At 36.3% G+C, this 22,461-nt stretch overlaps 1 protein-coding gene across 1 annotated transcript in view; it reads right to left on the minus strand.

The window, feature by feature from the left end:
- The window catches only part of STK3 (serine/threonine kinase 3), a 153,104-nt gene that overhangs the window by 66,456 nt on the left and 64,187 nt on the right, over positions 1-22,461 (minus strand). Inside the window, exons 7-9 of the mRNA XM_069779752.1 lie at positions 16,083-16,220; positions 13,498-13,623; positions 1,577-1,769 (exon numbers count right to left, since the gene is read on the minus strand). Coding sequence (XP_069635853.1) covers positions 1,577-1,769; positions 13,498-13,623; positions 16,083-16,220 — 457 coding nt within the window. The remainder of the gene's footprint in view (positions 1-1,576; positions 1,770-13,497; positions 13,624-16,082; positions 16,221-22,461) is intronic.

Raw genomic sequence — 22,461 nt, forward strand, 5'->3', positions numbered from 1 at the left:
CATTTGGTATACTACTTATATAGAACTTGTTTATTAAGCCTGAAGTGATTTGACAGGCTGCATAGAAACTGCACTAAACCCTACTTCATAATACTTCCACCCTAAGAATTATTTTTATCCTTTACTCCAAATTTTCTTGTAATATCTTCCACCTTTTTTTTTTTTTACATCACCACTCATCTTTTCCTTGACTTGTTGAAATTGATGAGTTTAAGATCACTTGTACTATCCCTCCATTAGCCTCACAGTTTAATAGGTAAATACTGTTTCAGCACAAAAACAAATCAAAGGACATACTGAGTGTCTTCATGAGGTGAATCATCCTACTTAAACTAATCACTTATCAGGAGGTATGGTTGCCATCTTATTGATGAGAACAATAAAAAAAAGACCCAACCAAAACCAAACAAAACCCAACAACAAACCAAAACCAACCACAAAAAAGCCCCCAAACAAACAAAAAAAATCAAGAAAACCCCTCCTTTCTTCTAATTTGCTGTACATTAAACAGCAACGAAAACATATTCCTGCTTTGCACTTCCAGCTAATCTTGCATAAATCACATCAGGTGTATATGTGCAAACACAAATACAACTTGTATGTTTGCTGTAAAGCATTCTACAAAGTTATTTATTTGGCACTGATTTCCACTCTTGAGACATTAGCTTTATATATTACCTCCCCCCACCACCCAAACAATTGCCTGGGGTTAAACATTACATTGTGCCTCATGAAACCAGACACCTATAGCTTGAGTTAGATTCATCTATTGATGCTGCTCATTTTAAGCAAAAACAAATAATTCTATTAAATTCAGTGGGCCTCATTCTGCAGTAGTCTTCAGCCAAATAATGAGCACATCAGTATGTAAATTAACTATGTAACAAATATGTATTTATATACATTTCAGTGTAACTTATAATTTTATTCTTCAAAATATCTGCAATTTTTTTTCTCTTTGTTACATACTCCTTCACATGCTGCTTAAGTAAATTTAGACTTTTTACTTATGTTTCAACATACTTAGGTTTTGACCATTGCCTTAAATCAAGCATTATTGAATTATACTCCAACAAATGTTCAAATAATAACTCACAAAATAAAAATCTGCTAATTGATCATAAGTTACAAAACAATTTTGCAGCAAGATGTGTACCGATTGCTGAACCCATGAAGAGCCATGATGAGTTCCCAGGACCACTCTTATTGAAGCAGCAGTTTCTCACATAATCACATCACTCCAGTTTAGCTCCAAGGAACTGGTCCAAATGTATGTGGGACAGGAGGGAAAAAGCAAGAGACAAGCAGTAGAAAGGACAATTCAGAGAAGGCTAATTTCAGAGTCCTCCAGGGAGGCTTAGCAAAGCACCAAAACCGGGCTTCTGCTTTGAGTCTCCCACTATAGTCACCTTTTTCTCCACAAGCTACAGAGAGTGCTTAGAGACACAAATACCCTTCTGCCCTTGTTTTAACCACAGAACTGGACACTTAAATGCCACTGATGATAGAACGTTCTCATGCAGTATGAGAAAACATTATATTATTAAAAGAAAAGGAAAGTAAATTAACAACATACTTTTCATGGTCCCATCTTCCTCTTCATCATCATCGCTATTTATTACCATGGTCCCCAAGTCTGATTCTAACATAGTACTGTTATGTTCAATCATTGTCTGAGCGCCTTCACTCATCGTGCTTGTGGCCCTCATGGTACCAGCGCTTTCTGAACTAGTCTTCACCATGGTGTGAGAGTCCAGCTCATCTTCATCCTATGGAGAAACATTTGCCAGAATGCAGCAGATAATTTAAATAAACAAAGTTAAGAAGCAATCATTTAAATGCTTATTCATTAGTTTTATATCTTCCTATGACCTAGTTGTACTGCTAGACTTTCAGGTTTAAAACTTTAAAAGAAATTAAAAAATGAAAAATGTTCCATATAAAGGAAGAATAAAAACTTTCTTCTTTCTCACAGATGTATGGCAGGGTGGATATAACAGCAACGTGGCCCACATACCCACTTTGCATCAGTATCCAGTTTTGAATATCGCAGTGATTTTCATGACCCACTATACCTCCCTGGGTTCCATATCAGTACTACAATTTATAGAAAGTGATCTGGTTGTTTTGCAATGGACTATCACCAAGGAGTTGTGCTGATCACCCTTAACTAAAGTATCATGCCCAGCATCTTACATTACACACAACACCCAGATGACAGACTCCCATTCAATTTAGCTAGTAAACAATCCTCCAAAACAGTTTTGGAAGTCTACCCCAGAAACAGAAAATCAACTTGGCTTATTTCAAGTATTTAGTTCTCTTTAAAAAATCTCTGTCACAAGAGTGAGCAAAATTACTTGTTGATACTATGTAGAAAAATAGTGGTTAAGTATGTGCTCTACAGGTAAGTGGGTAGGTGAGCTAATATAATGAAGAGATACAGTAGCACTTTGAATCGGTGACAATAATGGGCCAGGAATGTGAAACAGAGAACTAGTGACAATCCAGTTGATGAATTACAAAATTCATATGGAATACCTATATTTGAAAACATTTATGGGAAATCCCACTGCTTTCCAAAGCCTGATTTAGATTATACGTACGTACAACATCACAGCATTTCAGGAATAATGTAATGGACTATACACATTTTCTGTATCAGTAAAATCTATTACCCGGGGGGGGGGGGGGGGGGGGGAATTAAAAATTCTCCTTGTTGATTACATAAGAAATAATATCCATCACTGTGAAGTCATTCTATGTCAAATTTTTAAATTTTAAACACACAAGACCCTACAAGGTATGGCACTTTCTGTTTCTCACTGAACTCATTCCTTTCCTTTCCTGTTATTCCCTGACACAGCAGACAATTTGCCTCTAGTATAGACATAAGTGCATGAGCTAGCTACACTGCCTGAGTGCCTGCTTCTCTAATGGTTGGTCTAAGCAGATACAGTGAACTGTAGTTAGCAATAATACCAATACAGCAGCTCCTGAAAACTATTCTATTACGTCTCAACTCAGAGGCACAAAAATAGATCTAATTTTGATTCAGAGAGTCTGGCTAATAGCATAACAATCTGAAACCAGGATACAGTCCTAAATCTGTGATTAAAATTTCCAATTGCAAATGTCAAAAGAATAATTATTTTCTGGATTATAATTTGCAAAAATATTAAAGTTCTTCATGTGCATTCTTTCTGGGTTTTTTAGTTGCATTCTAATACACTATATTTAGTACCCTACCCTTAAAAAACTTATGATATCCCAAAGATACAGATAGTTTACAGCTACAGCACTAGAGGACTGTGCCAGTAAATAAATAAATGAGAGTATTTTGGTACTGCTCCTCCTGGTGGCAACTTTGATTTTCTTTACCTTGCTCCCCCCACCCCGCAATGTTCTTGCTAACCCCAGTGTTTTCTACGAGTTGTATTTTTCCCTTTCTAACAGGAGTACTCAGAAAGCAGAGTCCACAAGTGCCTTTTTGCATGGCATCTTAAAAGTGCCAGAACGATTAAGTTATTATTTCCAAATGCTCCTTTCAGTACTGCAATACAATGCAAAACTGACTCACAATGTACTGCTATTTCTCCTATTAAGCACCACAAATGTGGCATCTCTAACATACAGGCAGACAAATCCCTGAGTTTAAGGCACCGTTACATTTGATTTACAGATTTACTTGACTAATATTAATATCCATTTGCAGTGCATATGGTCCTAAACTTACTAAAACCCAAATCAGAAATGAAACACTTTCCTGAAGCTTAAAAGTTGTATTTTAGAAGTTAGTGAAAAGAAGTGATGGCTAAAAATATGAACAAGTATGAAATGGAGTCATAAGAAACCATTTTCTTATCTTCTGCTTCATTAAAAAAATTGATATTTTATTTCTTTAGTCAAATCAAGTATTTCAATTTGTTCTGAAGAATAGCATCTCATTTTCCAGTCTAAGAGTGTCAGAAGCCTTTATCTTACTATTGTCTCTAGGCAGAGAGAACAGTTATCTTCTAGTACCTAGAAGACTAAAGATCACAAAAGCCCACCTCAGTACTAATAGAATAGTTGTCCCAAGAAGGGAAGTACATGACAATTTTGATCAATACTGTTTTCCCTACATCAGGAATGAGGTACTGAGAGAAAGCAATATAAAACTTTTCCAGGGCCTGTGCATGCCCCAGAATGATTAATTTTGTGGTTTAAGTCAGATTGCTTCCAGAACTATATCATTCCAGTATTTCTCACAAATATGAGATTTAGCTAACACAGCAGTAGACTATAATGGATCCAAAAAAGTAACTTCATAAAAATATCCAGTATATCCAAGTTATGTAAGTGCACATTTAAATGAGATGAAAGCAATTCCTTTGTACAAATTCTGATTCATGCTTTACAGTTCATAAATATTGATGTAGAAATTTTGATCTGTTGTTAAAAAAGGTAAACTCACTGATTAAATAAAAACAAACACAATCTCAATTTTAACCAGGAAAAAAATATAAGGTATTAAAGCTGAAGTGTCATGTTCTCATACTGTTTATGAAAACAGATCCAAGCATCAAAAACAGCTAACTCTGGAATTAAACTGTCTGCTGTTCTCTTGTGTACAAGTAATAAGCACCAAACTTGTATTTGACAGGTGTTTCTGATACACCACTGTACAGCAACAGAAAGAGCGCACAAGCAAGTACTCCAATATCTCCTGAAATGCTACACAAATGACAATAAACTACAGAAACTCTGAACAACATTATAACGTAAAGCAAGTACAAGTGAAACATTGCCAATATGCTGCAACCCTATGGGACTAACTCTTTGGATCTTCTTAGGTACCAAAATAAGTTAGAAGATTAACAAAACTAACCCTTAAAGCATGAAATTGCAATCATAGAGACTTGATTATCAGGACAGCAAATTCAAAAAGACGTCAGTGGAAACAACACGCAGGACTTTGTGATATGCCTGTAACATAAAAGATCTCATCATTACACGAGAAGTTTTGTCAGAAAAGATGGCCTTGCACATCATACCTGAGTCTTCATCATGATAGATGCAAATGAGCCGAGGTGATAATGATTAATGGATTTTTCTGTTGCATTTTTAACATTCATAGGAAAAAAGGGATGAAGACTGATAAAGAAAAAAACAAACAGGACAAGCAAATATGGCAGCTTGCTTTTAAAATCTCTTTAACTATGGTTTGTGCATGTAAGAAGAACACTAGAGGGCACCAAAGACAGCTAACTAGGCTGCACTACATTAAAGGAAGATTTACATGCTGGCAAAATTTAGTATCCTGTAAAATAATTTCATTTACTATTAACACCTCATCATCACCTTTGAAAAACGTGGCTGTAGTCACAGCTATCTTTTTGTAAAAGCACAGTGGTAGCTACATAAACACATAATATAGTTTGGTCAAGAACAAGGATTTTGTAAAAGTTCCTAACACGTACAAAGCCCAACTACAAGCAGAGTATATGCTTAATACTGAGCACACATTTAAGCTTAGACCCATCAGCAAAACAGGTAAAAACTTAACTTTCAGCACACATTCATACCACATCAAATTCAACAGACATATGTCATGAAACAGCGTTTAAGCTTGTTTTCTACCTCCTTCTAATTGATATACCTAGTAACAACAACTTGCTGTGCATAATTACCTCCTTATGTTTATCTTCGTATAATGGATTTCTGGCTCTAAATTGCTGTGGATTTTAACAATATGCTCTTAAAAAGTTGTTTATGCCCCTTGTGTAGCTAGCTATATTTCTTTTGACAAAGTCATCTTTATATATTTCTAACTTCAGGACACTTAAAGGACTGCCGTCAAATTTAATTAGCATTTATGTCAAGTGTTCTTCGGCTTAAAAGAAAAATGCTATGAGAACAGAAGGTTCTAACACTGTTTGTCATGCAAAGTTATATATATATATACACACACACACAGATACATAGATATATCATATACATACAAACACATGAAAGATGCATGAAAGTAAACATAAAGACCTTCAGAAAAATACAGCCTGGTGTACCAGATTTAAAATACAGAATAACTCAAATGATTCACTAGTTCTTTTAAAATCACTATACAAATATTGTAAAAGTATAAAGGAATATAATTAAAGCAATTATTTCTTAAGGTCTCAAAAGACAGATGCCAACTTCTCATAATTAATATATGATTAACCAAAGAAACTTTTGTATGAATGAATAAATAAGTCTACATATAGGAATAATTGATTATTAACAGTTGGCTAAGTTGTTGATAGTTTTCAACCACTAAGTGTCTAAGAAAAACAAAAATGGAGTACTGAAGTAGTAATTCCTTATCTGAATATTCTAAAATAATTAAGCATTCCTCACATAACAGAGACATTAAAATGTAAAAGAAGACATACAGGAAGAGCTGCTTGTTAGCTCATTCCTTTAAAGATCCACAGAAATAAATATTTAGACATGTTTCCTGTGAGCTGCCAGGCAACGAGTTACTTTACATTCCCATAATACAGCTGCCCAGCCTCAGCATCCAATTCACATCACATTTCAAAAAATGCATGAGAGAAGAGATTGGTCATGTTTAGTAATGCCTAAACTAACATTTAAACTTTGATATTGGGATTAACCTTCTGTAGAATACACCACTTGCAATTTTTGCTTAATTAAAAAAATCTGTACAATTACCTCAGCACCTATCAAAACATGTCAGTTTGTCAGAAGGCATTCTCATCACATGAGCAGCTCTCGTAACAGGCATAAAATCAATTCAGAGCACACTGTTTGTAATGATATTATCTCTCTCTGGAATGATACAGACATGAAGACTGTATTCAATGTGGCCATTTATTTACAGCTGTATAATATGGAGTTTTGAACTGCATAAAATATTTACATTACAATTGACAACTTCCCATACTATAAAAAGTTCACAGACAGTGGTAAAAATGAAAAATAAGAATCATTTTTAGAGATGTGACTCTTCCTCACTTTAAGGAAAACAACCTGAATTGATCCTGAAAATTAAGTACCTAAGTGTGAAATCTTTGCATCTGATTAATTCTCAAAAACCACCATCTCCTCTCCATTCTACTTTCAGTTATGCAAGTTACTTACAACCTGAGTGCCCATTACAATACATATATGGTTTTAAGAGGGAATTAAAGCTATAAAAACTTATTCAAATGTAACTGTTAGGGTTAAATCTGGTTTCCTAACAAAATGAACATCGTAGTTAGAACATTTTACACCTTTCTTCTTGATGGGTCCCAGAACACGTACCAGTGAGTAATGAGCACAACTGCTCACACTTTATGTAGGGAATTCTTGGGGGGTTAGATCGGTAAATTCAAGCCCGCAATAGGTTAACTGAAACCATTCTTTTTTCAATACTATATGGACTCAATTCACTGCCCATGAGAGACCTTTAACATTGATAGACTCTACTTAACACTAACATCAGTATTTGCTCTTGCTTTTAGGTGTTACTAAATAGGCATTTCTCCAGGTTTGAGTCTGCCTTTGCACTTCTACGGTGAGGACTTCACAGTGATATCATTGGGAAAAATCCACTTTGAAGGTGTTATTTTCCAAAATTTATGTGCTAGGTGGCTATTACTTTCCAACTGAACAGTGACTCCAACTCCATATACAATCCGAAAACATTTATAGATATTAAAATATGAATATACATATGACTTACTGTCACTACTACTACTACACAAGGTAACATAGGGACTGTCATTATCTCTTTCTAGAACTGCTGCCATCATTGCACGTTAGCTTATCAAAACTTGTATTATGATTTAAACTGTATGTTTGTGTAGCCATGCAAACTACACACAAGCAGCCCTATATTTCTTCAGGGTTCTGTGAAGACTGGTACATAAAAGGAGGAATATGCAATGGTTATTTATCTTTATACTTGAATGCTGGACTGCTGACTTCATCCACTACGGTATACCAAACTGGCACTTACAGTATCTGTTTTCCCTTTCCAGATGGGAAAGAATAAGCACTCAGTTAGAAGTGTAAGAAGAATTGGTTTTTTGCCTTTCTGGCAGTTCCCCAAACAAGTTCCAAATTAAATGAAAGACATAACCTTTGAGCTTATTTTGAAATTAAGCATTATTTTAAATTGAAGTGGAGGATTTTGAGGGATTTGTTGTTTGGTTGGTTTTTTAAATGACAAACACAAATACTCCAATGCTTTCATTTTATTCTTCTGGGTTTTATCCTGGTTTCCTTTAATAACTTGTGTGTCCATCAATCTCTGCCTAGCATGCTTTGAAAACTAAAATCTGTGCTGTCCAGAATTTCACTTAATTCAGGTCTCAATCACACCTACGTGTTGCTCAGGAGTCTTCTAGCATGCAGTACATAAATAACATGCATTCAGGAAACAAGGTACAGAAAACTTCTCTGATTAAATAAAAAAATAGTAACAGTTTGCCCTGCTGTTCCCTAGTTTGGCTGGTTTTGTGCTTTTAACTGATCAGAACCGTTAGTGACTGCAACTGGACAAGATGCTGCTGTCATCTCTCAAATGAATCTGGAATTTCCTACAATGATGTACTGCACTGAAACTCAGTTGCAAGACATGGAAGTCTGTATTACAACCAAGAAATTATTAAAACCAGTTCGGAACAAGATTAGTTCTGCATTGTGACAACACGAAAGCTATTCATAGGTCACTACCAAACATGGAGTTTTGACAAACTGTATTTGTCAACAAGGAAATCCCTCCTCCTCACCTCACCATTAGTATTCTTCATTTCATTCACTTGTACCCTCACTTTTTCTATTAAAGCTAAGTATTTCCAAACTTTTTTCACTCAAGGCTTACCAAGCAATACAAAATTATTAAAGGCATATATTTACTGATAGCAAAAGTCATACTTACTACCAAATATCACATTAACAGTTTTAACAAAAGTAAAACTTTCATCCTAATTACAAACCTTAACATAGATTATTCTTTAGAATCATAAAACCATATGAAAACTTAAGGAATTAAAACATCTCAACAGCATTAAAAAAAAAAAAAATCTTTTTAAAAATAGGAACAAAAATCCCTTTTTATACTTCGTCTTTAATATAACAGCAAACTTTTTCAAAAGTTTAACTACTCAATATAAACCTTACAGCAAAAATACCTGGACATCCTCTTGTCCATTACAAGATATTTTTGCAGTAGTAAATTCATGGTGGCTTATAGTCTTCCTTTGATAAAGCTGATGGAGCTAAAGGGGAAAAGGCACAAAACCTCTCCAGAATAACCTCCAGGAGTAATCCATGATCAGGATAAAAAAATATGTAATTATCACACTGACAAGTGCAACTTCCCACTTTGCCAGCATCACCAGCTAGTACTTCCCTTTTGTTTACTCCACTTACAGGAGGCATATCTTCTTCTTACCTTTGCACATGGTCTTTGTCTACATTTGGAACTTCCCCCAAGCTCAAAGAGATCTATTCCTTCTCCCTACTGAAGTTTATAAGAATGACACAAACTATTTTTTAAAAATATCCATTTTCTCTGCCATGAGCAAAGCTGGCCTTTGCTGGAGAACTACAGATAAACTCTCAACCGCCTTACCATGGCATTGCAAACATGATCTGAACTACTGTCACTTCAAAAGCACACATAGATCTGTAGCAAATATAAGACAGCCTGACTTACCTTAGCCCACAATGAACTTGACTACAGACTATTTGTGTAGCCTAGTCTACTACAGGATCTCTCTCACAGCAAACAAAACAGACATATGATTGTAAGGATTAACCTTTCTGTGTTTTCCCCAAAGAAAAAGTTACAATAACGTGTTAAGCAGAGTTAGAATTTGTAGTTCAAGCAGTTACCACCCCTTAGCAATATGCAATAACCACCCATTTGAACTCTTAAACTTGTCATCTTATGCTCTAAAATATTAAGGGATAGCTTGCATTAATCTCTTCTGTGCTTTGTATTCAGCATACCTTCAGTGTCACTTTTAAGTCCACCCTTCACAAAGTTTACTTTGCATTAAAATAGACCCATAGAGGCAGCCAGTTTATCTTGCTGAGGAAGCAAACTTCTTAGCTCAAAAACGCAGCAACCGCAAGGGCTTATGTAATTATGTCCAAATGCAATATATTATGCACTCAATATCCAGGATATCTCTCTCTTAACATCCCCTGCAAACATCATTTGCTATTATTTATTAGTTTTAGTTAATCAATTACAGTCTGTAAGTCAGCATTACCATAGAAAACTAAAAAGGAGTACAAGACATCAAATTACTAATGATGATAAAACTATTTCAAAAAGAACTTCAATAATTAACTCCAAGGATACCATACAGCATAATGTGCATGTTCAATGTATTTTACTATTTTCTTTAAATAATTCTGAAGTCTTCTACAAGTACAGCAGTACAAAGGGCTTGCGTTAACAAACATACCTTCTTTTCAAAGTGTCCGTATTGCTGAAGTTTTTATCCAGACTCTCTCATCCTTCTTGCATATTTATCATCTTAAAGTCTCATCTAGTGATCCCTCCACTCGAGGTAATACAACTACAAAGGTTCATTTTCCAACTTATCCCCTTCTGTCTTTCATTAGACTGAAGTCCCCTTTCATGGCCTTCTCCTATTCTATCACTTCATTCCGTACTGAGAAGTCAGCTCTGCCTCAAATTGGCCTCTTCTATTACTCGCCTGTTACATTTTCAAACCCATTTATTCTTTTCTCAGGTCTCCTACTGCCAGCAGGGCTGCCTCTAGCCCTCTGCAAGACTGTCATTATTGTCCTTTAAAACTCCTCTACATCATGATCCTGAAAAAAAAAATTGAGCAAGATATGCTAATGCCAAGCTTCCTATGCTGACTAATCTTGTATCTCCTCTGCCTGTGCCTCTCTGTCATCTACTCTGACCTTCTGCTTTATAGTTAAGAGCAATTTCTTCAAGGGGAGGCTGACTTCTGCTTCTGGGTTTGTTGATGTTCATGCACTGGTATATGATTACAGCTCCTCAAATTCTGTTAAATGTAAGTAAAAAATTACAGACTTAGCACTTCCATAGACTACAACTGCACTTATTTTTAAGAGCAATGCAATCTCGCAGCAAAGGTGGCAAATGGTATCCCAGGCTGCATTAGGAGCAGTGTCACCAGCAGGTCAAGGGAGGTGATCCTTCCCCTCTGCTCAGCACTGGTGAGGCCACACGTGAACTGCTGGGTCCACTTCTGGGCTCCCCAGTACAGGAGAGACATGGGTATATCAGAGAGAGTCCAACAAAGGGCCATAAAGATGATCAAGGGACTGAAGCATCACTCCTCTGAGGAGAGGCTGAGAGAGCTAGGACTGTTCAGCCTGGAGAAGGGAAGGCTCATGGGGGACCTCATCAATCTGTACAAGTATCTGAAGGGAAGGTGCAAAGAGGACAGAGCCAGACTCTTTTCAGTGGTGCCCAGTGACAGGACCAGAGGCAATGGGCACACACTGAAACACAGGAGGTTCCCTTTGAACATCAGGAAACACTTTTTTACTCTGAGGGTGACCGAGCGTTGGCACAAGCTGCCCAGAAAGGTTGTGGAGTTTCCCTCCTTGCAGATACTCAAAATCTGTCTGGACACAATCCTAGGCAACCAGGTCTAGGTGGCTCTGTTTGAGTAGGGGGGTTAGACCAGACGACCTCCAGGGTTCCCTTCCAACCTCAGCTATTCTGTGATTCTGCTCTCAGCCCTGCTAACCAAAGATACTTCTGTTATTTTCAGATTTGAGGCACCTATCTTTTACAGCTAGTGACAAGCAGAGTCTTGCTGTCTTTTTAACTCATCACCTATTCCCTGACTGCACCACAAAAATTCAAGGCAAAACTCCCATCTACTGCAATGGTAACACAATAACAGATTCCTGCCCCAGTCCTGGATTTGAGGTTCCTTTATACTAAACACTGAATAACCTGGGGGGGGGGAGGGGAGTGCAGTGTTACATTCTGACTTTTGCACCCATGCAGGAAGCAGGAGTTGCTAAAGGCTTCTTCAGTTGAGGTGGACCAAACCTGTGTTGCACCCTTCCACCAGCAGTGGGAGAGGGAAGGTGTACACCACATACTGAGCTGGCATGGATTGTTTCATCCATGCCTGGCAATCTGATTCCCCATCTGCACCTCAGACTAAATAATTACATGTCATACCTAATTTGGGGTTAATGCAAAAGACATCAACAATGCCCAAGTGTTTGAGGTCTACAGTTCAGGAGGCAATAGTAGGGAGGAAAGCATGCTAGTAAAGACATTAGGTTTTTATGTTGGTAATAAATCAGTCTCTTAGAGATCAACTATTCGATATATCAAGTCACAAACATCAACTCTGCACGTCAAGTCACACATTTTCACACAGGCAATATTTCCTAACGTAAAAAGAAATAATCCCAGCCTTCCCTGCCTGTTTTATTACTGACTGAGCAAATACAATCCAGAGTAAACCATCTTTATAAACACAAGCTATCAATACTCTTAGAACATACTCTTAGAACAGAAAAACGTCCAGCAAACAAAAGACCATACTGTCTATTGTGATACAAAACACTCCACAGAATCTGCTTGAAAAATATTCTTATATATAGATCACCACCTAACACTCTGTAACACATAACAAGGACTCTACAATTTGGGATAGGGCAGCCTGCATTACTGCACTGCTCTCTTCTGTTTGCTCAAAGCTGTAAGATTTCTACTAACATTCCAATCTCAATCTTCTCTGCATGTTACTCCTGAATGACCTTGGTTCTCATTGTATGTGTGGCAATACAATTCTTTGAAGCACATACTGCTGCATTGCACAAGACTGCCCTAAAATAAATCATGTAGGGAGAGTAATAATGCCAGGAACACTGACTTATTCCTAACATTGCCAAACAATTCTAAATGCAACCTATTTGTCACACGACCTGCCTCTCTCCTCAAACATAATGCTGACATCATCTGAAGAATGAATGCTGTCAACCTTTTCACTTCATAGGTGCAACTTGATTCAAACCATATTGTAATCACCACTTACTGTGCGTCGTAACTAACTATTCTGTGCATTAGACTGAACAAAAAAAATTAAAAAAAAAAAAAACGCCCTGAACTGAAAATTAAACCACCTGTCTAGAAGCCCATATGTGAAAGTGGAATCTTAACAGTTTAGGGGTTTGGTTTTTGTTTTGTTATTTTTTTTATGTTAGTCTGAGCAGCTGAAGTTGACATGGTTTCTTTTCCCACCTCCTAGAAAACCTTTTTACTAGGACATCTCATGGAAGAGTGCTGAAAGCTGGCTCATACAGCATTACCCACAGCAGCTTTACTCATCATAAGTAGCAGTGGAATATTCAGCCCTCATAGGCTAAAAACCACGTAGAAACCTGGTAAAGAAAAGTATTTGAACACAAGTACAGGAAGTAGAGGAAAAACAGCAACTTATCTATAAAGTACAGATAGTTATAGGAAAAAAAGGTACACACCGAATTTTCTTCCTCTTCTTCTAGTTCTCTCTGCTGTTCCTCATGTCGCTTGGCCTTTATCTCCATAGCTTCAGTGATTAGGTCCCTTAAAATTGAAACTGGCTTGGCATTCTTAATAAATGTATGCTAGGAAAAAAAAATTAACTTTTATAACATCATTACAATAGTTAGGCTTCAGATGTAATTACAAGTATTACTCAACACAACAGATTTCAGTGATAAATAGTATTTTACATTACACAATAATTAAAATTTACACTAACACAACATACAATATCTTTTAGCTGTTTCATAACTAAAATCTTACTTTAACAATTTTATTAACAGCAAGCCTTGGGAAATGTAATCATATAACAACTGTTTTATAGTTAAGGATATAATTTTCCAAAGGAAACGTGCAGTAAGTAGTAAATAAATAGAGTGGTGATTGTCTGACATAGAAAAACAAACATTTTCAGATATTCAGTTACAGAATTTAATTAATCTTAACAAACTGACAGCATAAATTAGTGGATGTAAGCAGAGCAATTATGGCTGCCTACTTCAACAAACCTCTACTTTATATGTCATAAAACATTTCTTGATCTATGATGCTGAAATGTGGAATAAGCAAAAAAATACCTTACTTTTAGCAGGAAGATTAATTTTTAATTCAAGGCTATTTAAAACATCACTTCTTCCTTTAAGACAATATGTGCATGATACCATTTACATTCATTTTGCTGTCTAATAAACACCTGCTGTCAGAAAAATTCTCATTTTTGCATTATTATATGCAAATACAATTTAGGCAAAACCTAACTCTAAGCACCTCAAAAATGTATTATTAAATAGTAGAAAATTGTTCCATGAAGAACAGAATTGATGAAGCTTAGTGTCCTACATTTACTATCTACCTTCTCCCTTGATATATTAATTCAATTACTCTCCTTTTTCATCCATGATCTTTCCCCACAAGCAGTATTTTCATTCCCACTCACACACACACACAGCACCTCCAGCTGCATCACACATGCTCCAAATTCCAGCTGGGGGAAAGGGCCACAGTATTTGGTTTTCTGGCCAGTAAGCATGTGGAAAGAGGAACACTGAAGATTTTTTTCTTTTTTTTTTTCTTACTTGCAGACATTAATGCAAGTCTCTTCTATCCAGCTGCCAGTATTCACCTAACCATATGAACTTCAAATTTTTAAGGTCTCAAGTACCGATTCATACATCATATGAAAATCTATAACTTCCAATTTTTACTCTCCTTGCAGTCTATATTTTGGTGTTGTCACAGTGTGGAAAATAAAATAATCATAACATGACTTATTAATTTGATGATCTATTACTGGAAACTACTTTGCAAAGTTTTTATGTTCTTCTTGTAGTGGAGTTCACTGCAATGTAAATTTTAAAAGAGGCTATTGCTAGCTAGAGACAGAATAAATCTAGCATGAGTGTCTTACAGATGAAATTTCAGAAGATCAGATTCTTATGTAGACTGATGAACAAAGAAAATTAAGAATACTATTTACCAATAGCAGTGAATAGTGTAGAACACTAAATTATCCAAAAGTTTAATGAATTAGGAATCGGGAAAGTAAAAGGAGCAAATGACATAGCAAAATTTTTCACTTCTGTCTCAGTACCAAAGCAAGCTTATTTACAGGAAATTTTAGATTCCATTTCAATCATCATGGAACCTATTATAATTTTTCTAGAAACCTCCCCCCACCCCGTCTCTTTCACTACCTTTGGTCTTTGTTTTTCCTTAGTTACTTGTAAGCTTATTATGACAGCTCTGAAGGCAGTGGATAACACAAATATGGGGTCAAAGGAAAAAACCTTCTTCATGTTTTCTCTCTCCCCCATGTACTAAAATATGTGGACCCTGTAAAATTATGTCCATTTCACAAAGACTAAATCTTTCTTGATAGATCAGTCCCTCCTGTTTGATTTTTGTAGTTCTTTGAAATTTCTCTGCTTTATTTCTATCTCAGTACCGAAAGATGCAACTGTTAAATTTCTGCAGCTACCAGAAGCTCAGGTCAGTGAGCGGGCAAAAGCCTGCTACACCCTGCCCTGGCTCCACAGGTCCACATCACCAAATGTGGCTTGAATTTAAAAGTGCCCACTTGGTGTAACTCAGCCAAACAAACCTGTTATACTGTCCATCTGCATCAGACCCTTCTAGGACACAGAGCAACTGGTCTGCTTAATTTGACATGACCAGAAAGAAAGACTGAATATACTCCATGGGTGGTCCACACTGAGGGGTAACCTGGGCTCAATTCCTTAACTTAACACTTGCCTACATCCTGAGATCTATTGAGGGCCTCCCACCACAAAGCAAGGATCCAATTTTAATAGCAACAACCAGCCCTAAACTTTATATAGAGCAATTAATTTTTAGAAGCAGCAAAAGAGAAATAAAATGGGGGTAGAGATACAGGAGCTGACAGAGAAAAAGTGGAAAAGAAGTAAGGCATGATAATAGTTAATATGAGATTTGTCTTTAGAAATTTTCACAACCGTTCTGGTTTGAGACTAGAGGAAAAAAGCCATAAAACTTGCATTTCCTCAGTAACTTAAATACTGACCTGTAGCAGCTGTGTTGCTGTAGCTCTTTGTTCAGGATTTTTCACTAAGCATTTCTTCACAAAATCTGTGAATTCATCAGACCAGAGCTCTGGCTTCCGGAAGGTTGGAGGGGGATTTGTAGGAATCATAAAAATAGCCTAGATAAAAATCAAACAACAATAGCAAGTTTAAACAAAACACATCATCACAGCACTGAAGCCAAGTAAATGAATTGCTTTATCCACCTTTCTTATCAGGCTAAAAATCTGGAAGACAAATTTTAAGTAAGCTAGGATTTCCACTCAGATGGGGATTCAGGAAGTAAATCCATCTGCTACTAATGTAGCTACTTCCCATTAGATTTTCTGTGTTTAAACTGTACCGCATTGAGCACATCACTCGTTATTTATCTATTGCTGTTTATTAATCTCAAGAGATGATTTTGTTCTTTCAGAAATTCTTAGTAGAAATGATAGCACTGCTAGTTTAAACAGACACATATAAAGTTGCTGTGAAAAGCCAAGTTCACCTTCTCCTCTCTTAACTGCATTTAGTCTTATAGGAGACTTGCTTAGGAAACTTGGTAGGATTACTATTTCCTTTTGCATTCATAATTCTTCAGACATAGTTTTAAAACTTGCTTTTCCTAATAAGACTTAAAAGCATATGCTAAAAGACCTAAGACAACACTAAAAGATGACAAAAATAAAATAATCAAGTAACTGGTCTACTAGCAGTGAGAATTTACACAAAACTGAAAAGGCAGCATTTTACCTATATAATAAATTTCACCCTGTAAAGAACCATATGCAGACAGATTTTCCAACTAGGAAAAAGGATTCATGCTATATAAAAAAATGTTTGTCCTACTTAAGATTATATATATTATGCCTTTTTCTTTATGATTTCTTCCACATCTTCCTCTAATTATTGATTTACACTTGTAGAGGAAAAAAAAGCAGCACAATTCTGAGAGACTACTGTAAAATAATGGGAATGTTTGAACTTCTGTATGTAATATCTCAAATCTATTCAGTATCATTGTTTAAGATTTATACATGACAGCAACACACTATTCAGAGCTAGGTCAACTGACAGAAATAATAAGCTATTATTTTCTTCTAAAACCAGGTTCAATTCAATCATGTTTTCCAAAGTGAAAGGGAGTAAAAGTTCTTCATTTTTTTTTCTACAAGTACAATACATACTCAGAAAAGGGGAAAAAATAAATAAATGCGAGATTATGCACACTGTTAACATAGGAGAAGCACCAGAAGCTTCAGCCTGTGTTCGAAACACAGGGAGGAGGGAGAGGGAACTCCCTGAGATTTTATCCATAACTTCTTAAGAAGTCTAACTGGCCTTGAAAGTTGGTTTAACTTGTTCAAACCCTCATTCTAAAATTCTTCTCATATGCTGAAGAAAAGCAGAACCCATGCAAAATGATGCAAAAACTTTACTATAATTTTAATGAGAAATTATTTCAGTAAGGAATAGTTTGCTTTAATTCAAATACTTAAACATTTACAAAACTCATTTCATTATCTGCCTAATACAAGAATTACAAGAAGAGACTTGGGCATTTTCTTTAATAAAGATGTATGCTATGATAGCTTTGTATTTTCAGTGGGCAGCCATGCCAAACTAGTATGTGAACTCAGATAGGAAACATGGCACTCTATTACCCCATAATTGGCCTTACCTACTTCACCTGCGATACAAGATCAGTTGTCAGTACAAGTGAAGTGCTCCTGGTATGAAGCAGTGGCTGTTTCTGTCCTTGAAAGTAATGATCTCTTCTGAACTTTGAACTGATGACTTTTGATCTTATCTTCAGCTACTCTTAACAGCTAGCTCAGCAGTAGCTATTGAAAACACACAGCTGTAACAGAAGACTAGTAACTTCTGTTTATGTGGTGTCAAAATGTATACCTCCTGTTTGATAATAAACATTGACCTGTCTCTCCACAGGTAAGCAAAGCTTAGTTTCAGAGTCTGCCTCAGCTCCAATGTTCTGGGAAAACTATTTGCCTTTGCCAATTATTTTCATCAACTACACAGCAGTTAAGAACCACAGCAAAGAAGTGGCTTCTTTATAATTCACAAAGGACAATGAGAAGAAAGAGGGAATTCATGAATCATTCTTTTATGGCAAGCAATAAAAGTCACAAAAGGAGATATTCAAGAGCTAGAGTTAGGGTCCTAAACCCACATTTATGCTTTGTACGTATGTTGAAAATACCTACTTCAGAAACATGTATATTTATTAAATGCTTAAACTGCAGGCTTTTAAAAATCTTGATACATGACATGAGCTGTGCTAGCTGAAAAAAAAATTAGATGCATTTTTGTCATGCAAGAAAACATGTAGAAACTACTTATTCCAAATGTTTAGTCCAACTTGTTAATTGTCATGCACTTGCTAGCATGTACCTCTCCCCCCAGCTCTCAGCACTTTCTTTTGTTAACTAGCTGGTTTTCAATTCCATTCTCCCCCTCTACTCCCTCATTTTGGCTTGCATATTTCTTTGCGTAATAGTTAAGTTCCCTCCCTCTTTCAAAATAGTCTATGATTTAGCTTCCAGCTACTTCTGTTTCCTTCCAAGAAGCTTGCAAAGCAATCACTGGAGAATTATAAAGCTAGTCCCAAATCTCCAGGAATAAAACCAAAACACTTATCTGACAGGAACTTATTCCTCATTTTTGCTTCCATTTCTTGTCAAATACATCTCTTCTATCCTAAAAGAACTCTGTCCTACTTTAAAACAAAAAACTAAGCTGTTTCAGTCATTCTGTTCTGTGGGTGCTGAGGGAAGCAGGAAACCTAAGAGACTTGTTTTTTTCATGCTTCTTTCATCTTACTCTCTCTTTCTCCAGTCCTTGTATTCTCCCAAATTATTACTTGTAGTAATTTTTTGCCTCCACTCCACTTGTAAGTTTCTCTAGAAGTTTCCCACAGCTATTGGTATTAGTTCAGCTCTCACAGTAGGGCTCATGGCAGTGCTCAGCCAGCCAGTGTTAGGCAACCGTCACTTAAAAGAAAAACCAAATATAAGCTACTATCCACCCAATTACATGGGCTGAACTGGCAGTAACAACTGCAGGAAACATTAAGAGGAAATTGTTCAACAGACGGAGCAGGCTCTGACATACTACAAAAGAGCTGGGGCTAATTCTCTCTCTCCCACCTTCAACATCGCCTTCCACATTTCCTTATGTATCTGAGGCAGACTGGCAAGTCTTACTCAAGTAATACATCAGATACACAGCCAAGGTGTTAGACGGTATGACTCAGTCTTCAGTTTTAACCATTCAATCATCCTTTAAGAAAAAAATTTAAAAAAAAAAAATCTCTAAGGTGCGAGGTGTCAGAACTCAGGCCTGAGGGACCATGGGCAGCTTAATCAGTGTTCATCTTCACCTGTCTGTAATAGAGAGTCCATTCCAAATTTGTCCTGAACTGGCCCTTCCACCTCTGAACCTTGAGCCCAACTCTACTTTGAATCATCTTTCATACATTGCTCGGAGGCAAGTCCTACACCCTGCAGTGAAACCAGAATCCAATGCAGATTACAGTATATATGTGACAACAACTGGGGGGAAGATGCAGGGCAGCCTTCAGTGGCCACTTCTGAACTGGGCACTAGACAATCTAACACAGTTTCTACCACAACTGTTGCCTGGAAGCACTCACCTGCCTGATAACCAGCAGTTACAGTTAAGCTGAATACTGGACTGAGGACCAGGTCTTAAATGAGAGCAGAACTGTGCAAGTCAGCACAGGATTTTATTATTCTTAAAGGGTCTAGCATTTTAAATAAAGTCCAGGCTGAAAACATTTTTTTCATGAAGTTTCTTCTATGGACAATTTTATTGGCGTGAAAATATAATTATGGTGATGATGATGAATTAGGAAATGCCAAAAGGAAAATGAGACTCTCATATACCACATCTGGAATTTCCTAATCAGAAAATCCTTGCAGCTCATTCTTCCTGTCAGTCAGGGTAATACATCTGTATTTCACACAGCCCACGAACTCATTAAATGATCAACAGTAATTTGGTAGAGCTACTATGTGTCTTTTGGGTTTTAGCTCTTGAATAACTTATCTCTATTGCTTAGTTAAAAGACTTGTAATAAATAGCAGGAAATCAAAAGTATAACTTTTTCTGTTATTGTTTGCCCAGTATCATGAATGCTACTGAAGAAGACAGCAAAGATTTTTATATTGTGGCAATTTTATAATTTTCATGCTGTGAAGCTCCATTGCTAGAATCTACAGAGAGAAACTTTTTTATAAAGAAGGTAAGGACACAAGACATCCACAGGCAGTTTGTGACTCCAGTTTTTTGGCACCACAATTATGCTACTTAGTTTATCAATCTAATGCAGAAAACAAACTCCAAAATACATTTAAACTCAGGAACACATTTTAGAGTATGAAATCCTATTTAAGGCTGGGGGGGGGATAAATATTGAATACCGTAACATTTTATTAACTTTAGAAACAAAGGATCAGCTGAAAGAAACATTTTTCTCTTCTTTGTGATACACACATTAGAACTTCCCTCCCTTCTTGAATGGCCTTCAAAAAGGCTACTGAAACACTACTGATTATTCAATTACACAATTCAACAGCTGTCTAGAAATGAAATACCAGCATGGACAAGAAGGGTGACATACTAGCAGCTTCTACATTGGTCTTGCTTTGTTGAGCATTTTTAGTTGGGTTTTTTTTGGTTTTGTTTTTTTATTTTAATTCAGAACTACAATATTGTTACAACAAAGTTTTTTGCAAAACTTTGTGACAGTGAAAAACAAAGTTACTGAACAACACCTCATGTGTTTAAAGACAAGGAAGTCAGTTTATGATCTGCTTCAGTGTTGATAATAAATTTGTTAGAAGCACCAAAAAAAATCGTCTTCCTTCTCTCTTCTGCAACCACATTAGTTAATGAAGATCTTCTAATGCGCTCACACTTTTTGTGCAGAATTACAAACACATCAGGTTCCATCAGACATTTGCCAGATACCTGATCCAAGGAGATTCTCAATATCCTCCAAGTTTGACAAAACCCCTAACTGGAATCTGAATGTGGGATGCAAAATGTTTGAAAAGCTTAATTATCTTTCTATGTGAAACATTACTTCTGTTGAAGAAGCCAATACCGTTTTTTACTCTTTCTTTTTGGAAAGAAAAAAGTGGCTTCTCAGTCACGCACCAATTTTCATTCATCCAATTAAATCTTCCTTTTTGGGGGGGGGTGGGTTAATGCTGCTCTTTACTAATCTCAGTGACAAGAGCAAAATGAACTACAGAAATGAAGAAGGAAACCCTCAAATCAAAACCGTGCATCCAGCAGCCCATGCAGTGCTAGGTCCTTCATTTTCACTGCCTGTCTCATACCTCACATACTTCTAACAGAGAAGTGGCTTGAAGAAACACACTAACACGGAGCATTCATTTCAATTTTGCTCACGAAAAACTGAACAATTTACCCTGAATTAAAGACTATAAAAAACCAAAAGTTGTCAAGTAAATTTCATCCTCTTAATTTACCACTAACACTTTTCTGAAACTGTGTGTCATAAAAAGCATTTACTGAAGATACGTTCAGTGAATAAATACTCCAGAGTGACCTAGCCACCCAATGGATAACTGCTTCTCCCTCATCTTAGCTAGAACACATTTTTGGTTTAAGCTAAAATATTGAAGAAGCTGTTACCAATTTAGGGGGAAAAAAGATGTTCAGCAAAGTTACTTATTTTTCAGTTGACATTAAGAATGAATTATCAATACAAAAATGTTTGGAAGTGCCATCTGAAAACAAAACAAAACAAAACAAAACAAAAATCCCGCCAAAAAAACCCAGCAATTACGTTATTCTGAAAGCTATAGTACCAAATATTAAAAACCACCTAGTCTTAGCAATAAAACTACATTTCCAACATTAAGCAAAAACTTAAAGATTCCTATCACTGTTCAAACAAAAAGGCAGTTTCTTCACTGAGAGTTAGCAATGACTGTTCATCCAACCCAGTAACAGAATGAGAACACCGTGCTGTTACACCCACCTGCCTCACAAGCTCCCAGCGAAGCACAGCTAGAATTATCAGCACAGGGCTAAGTGCAGGAAGGGACAAGTGTAGATTTAGTCCAGAGAAATTCCAGACAAACAATAGATAGAGAATTTTTAATCCTAATGAAAGGAAATATATATGACATTTAACATGCAATTCTATTGTGCTCACCTCAGTATTCTTTCGTAATGACCACTGATTAAATCACATACACAGTACTACATACAGTAAAAATTACATTCAAATTATTTTAGGATAAAGTGACAGACACCTCACATATTAACACTAGGAGCATTTAAAAAAATAAAACACCAGAA

The sequence above is a fragment of the Haliaeetus albicilla genome, chromosome 3, assembly GCF_947461875.1.
Source record: "Haliaeetus albicilla chromosome 3, bHalAlb1.1, whole genome shotgun sequence".
Taxonomy (NCBI): domain Eukaryota; kingdom Metazoa; phylum Chordata; class Aves; order Accipitriformes; family Accipitridae; genus Haliaeetus; species Haliaeetus albicilla.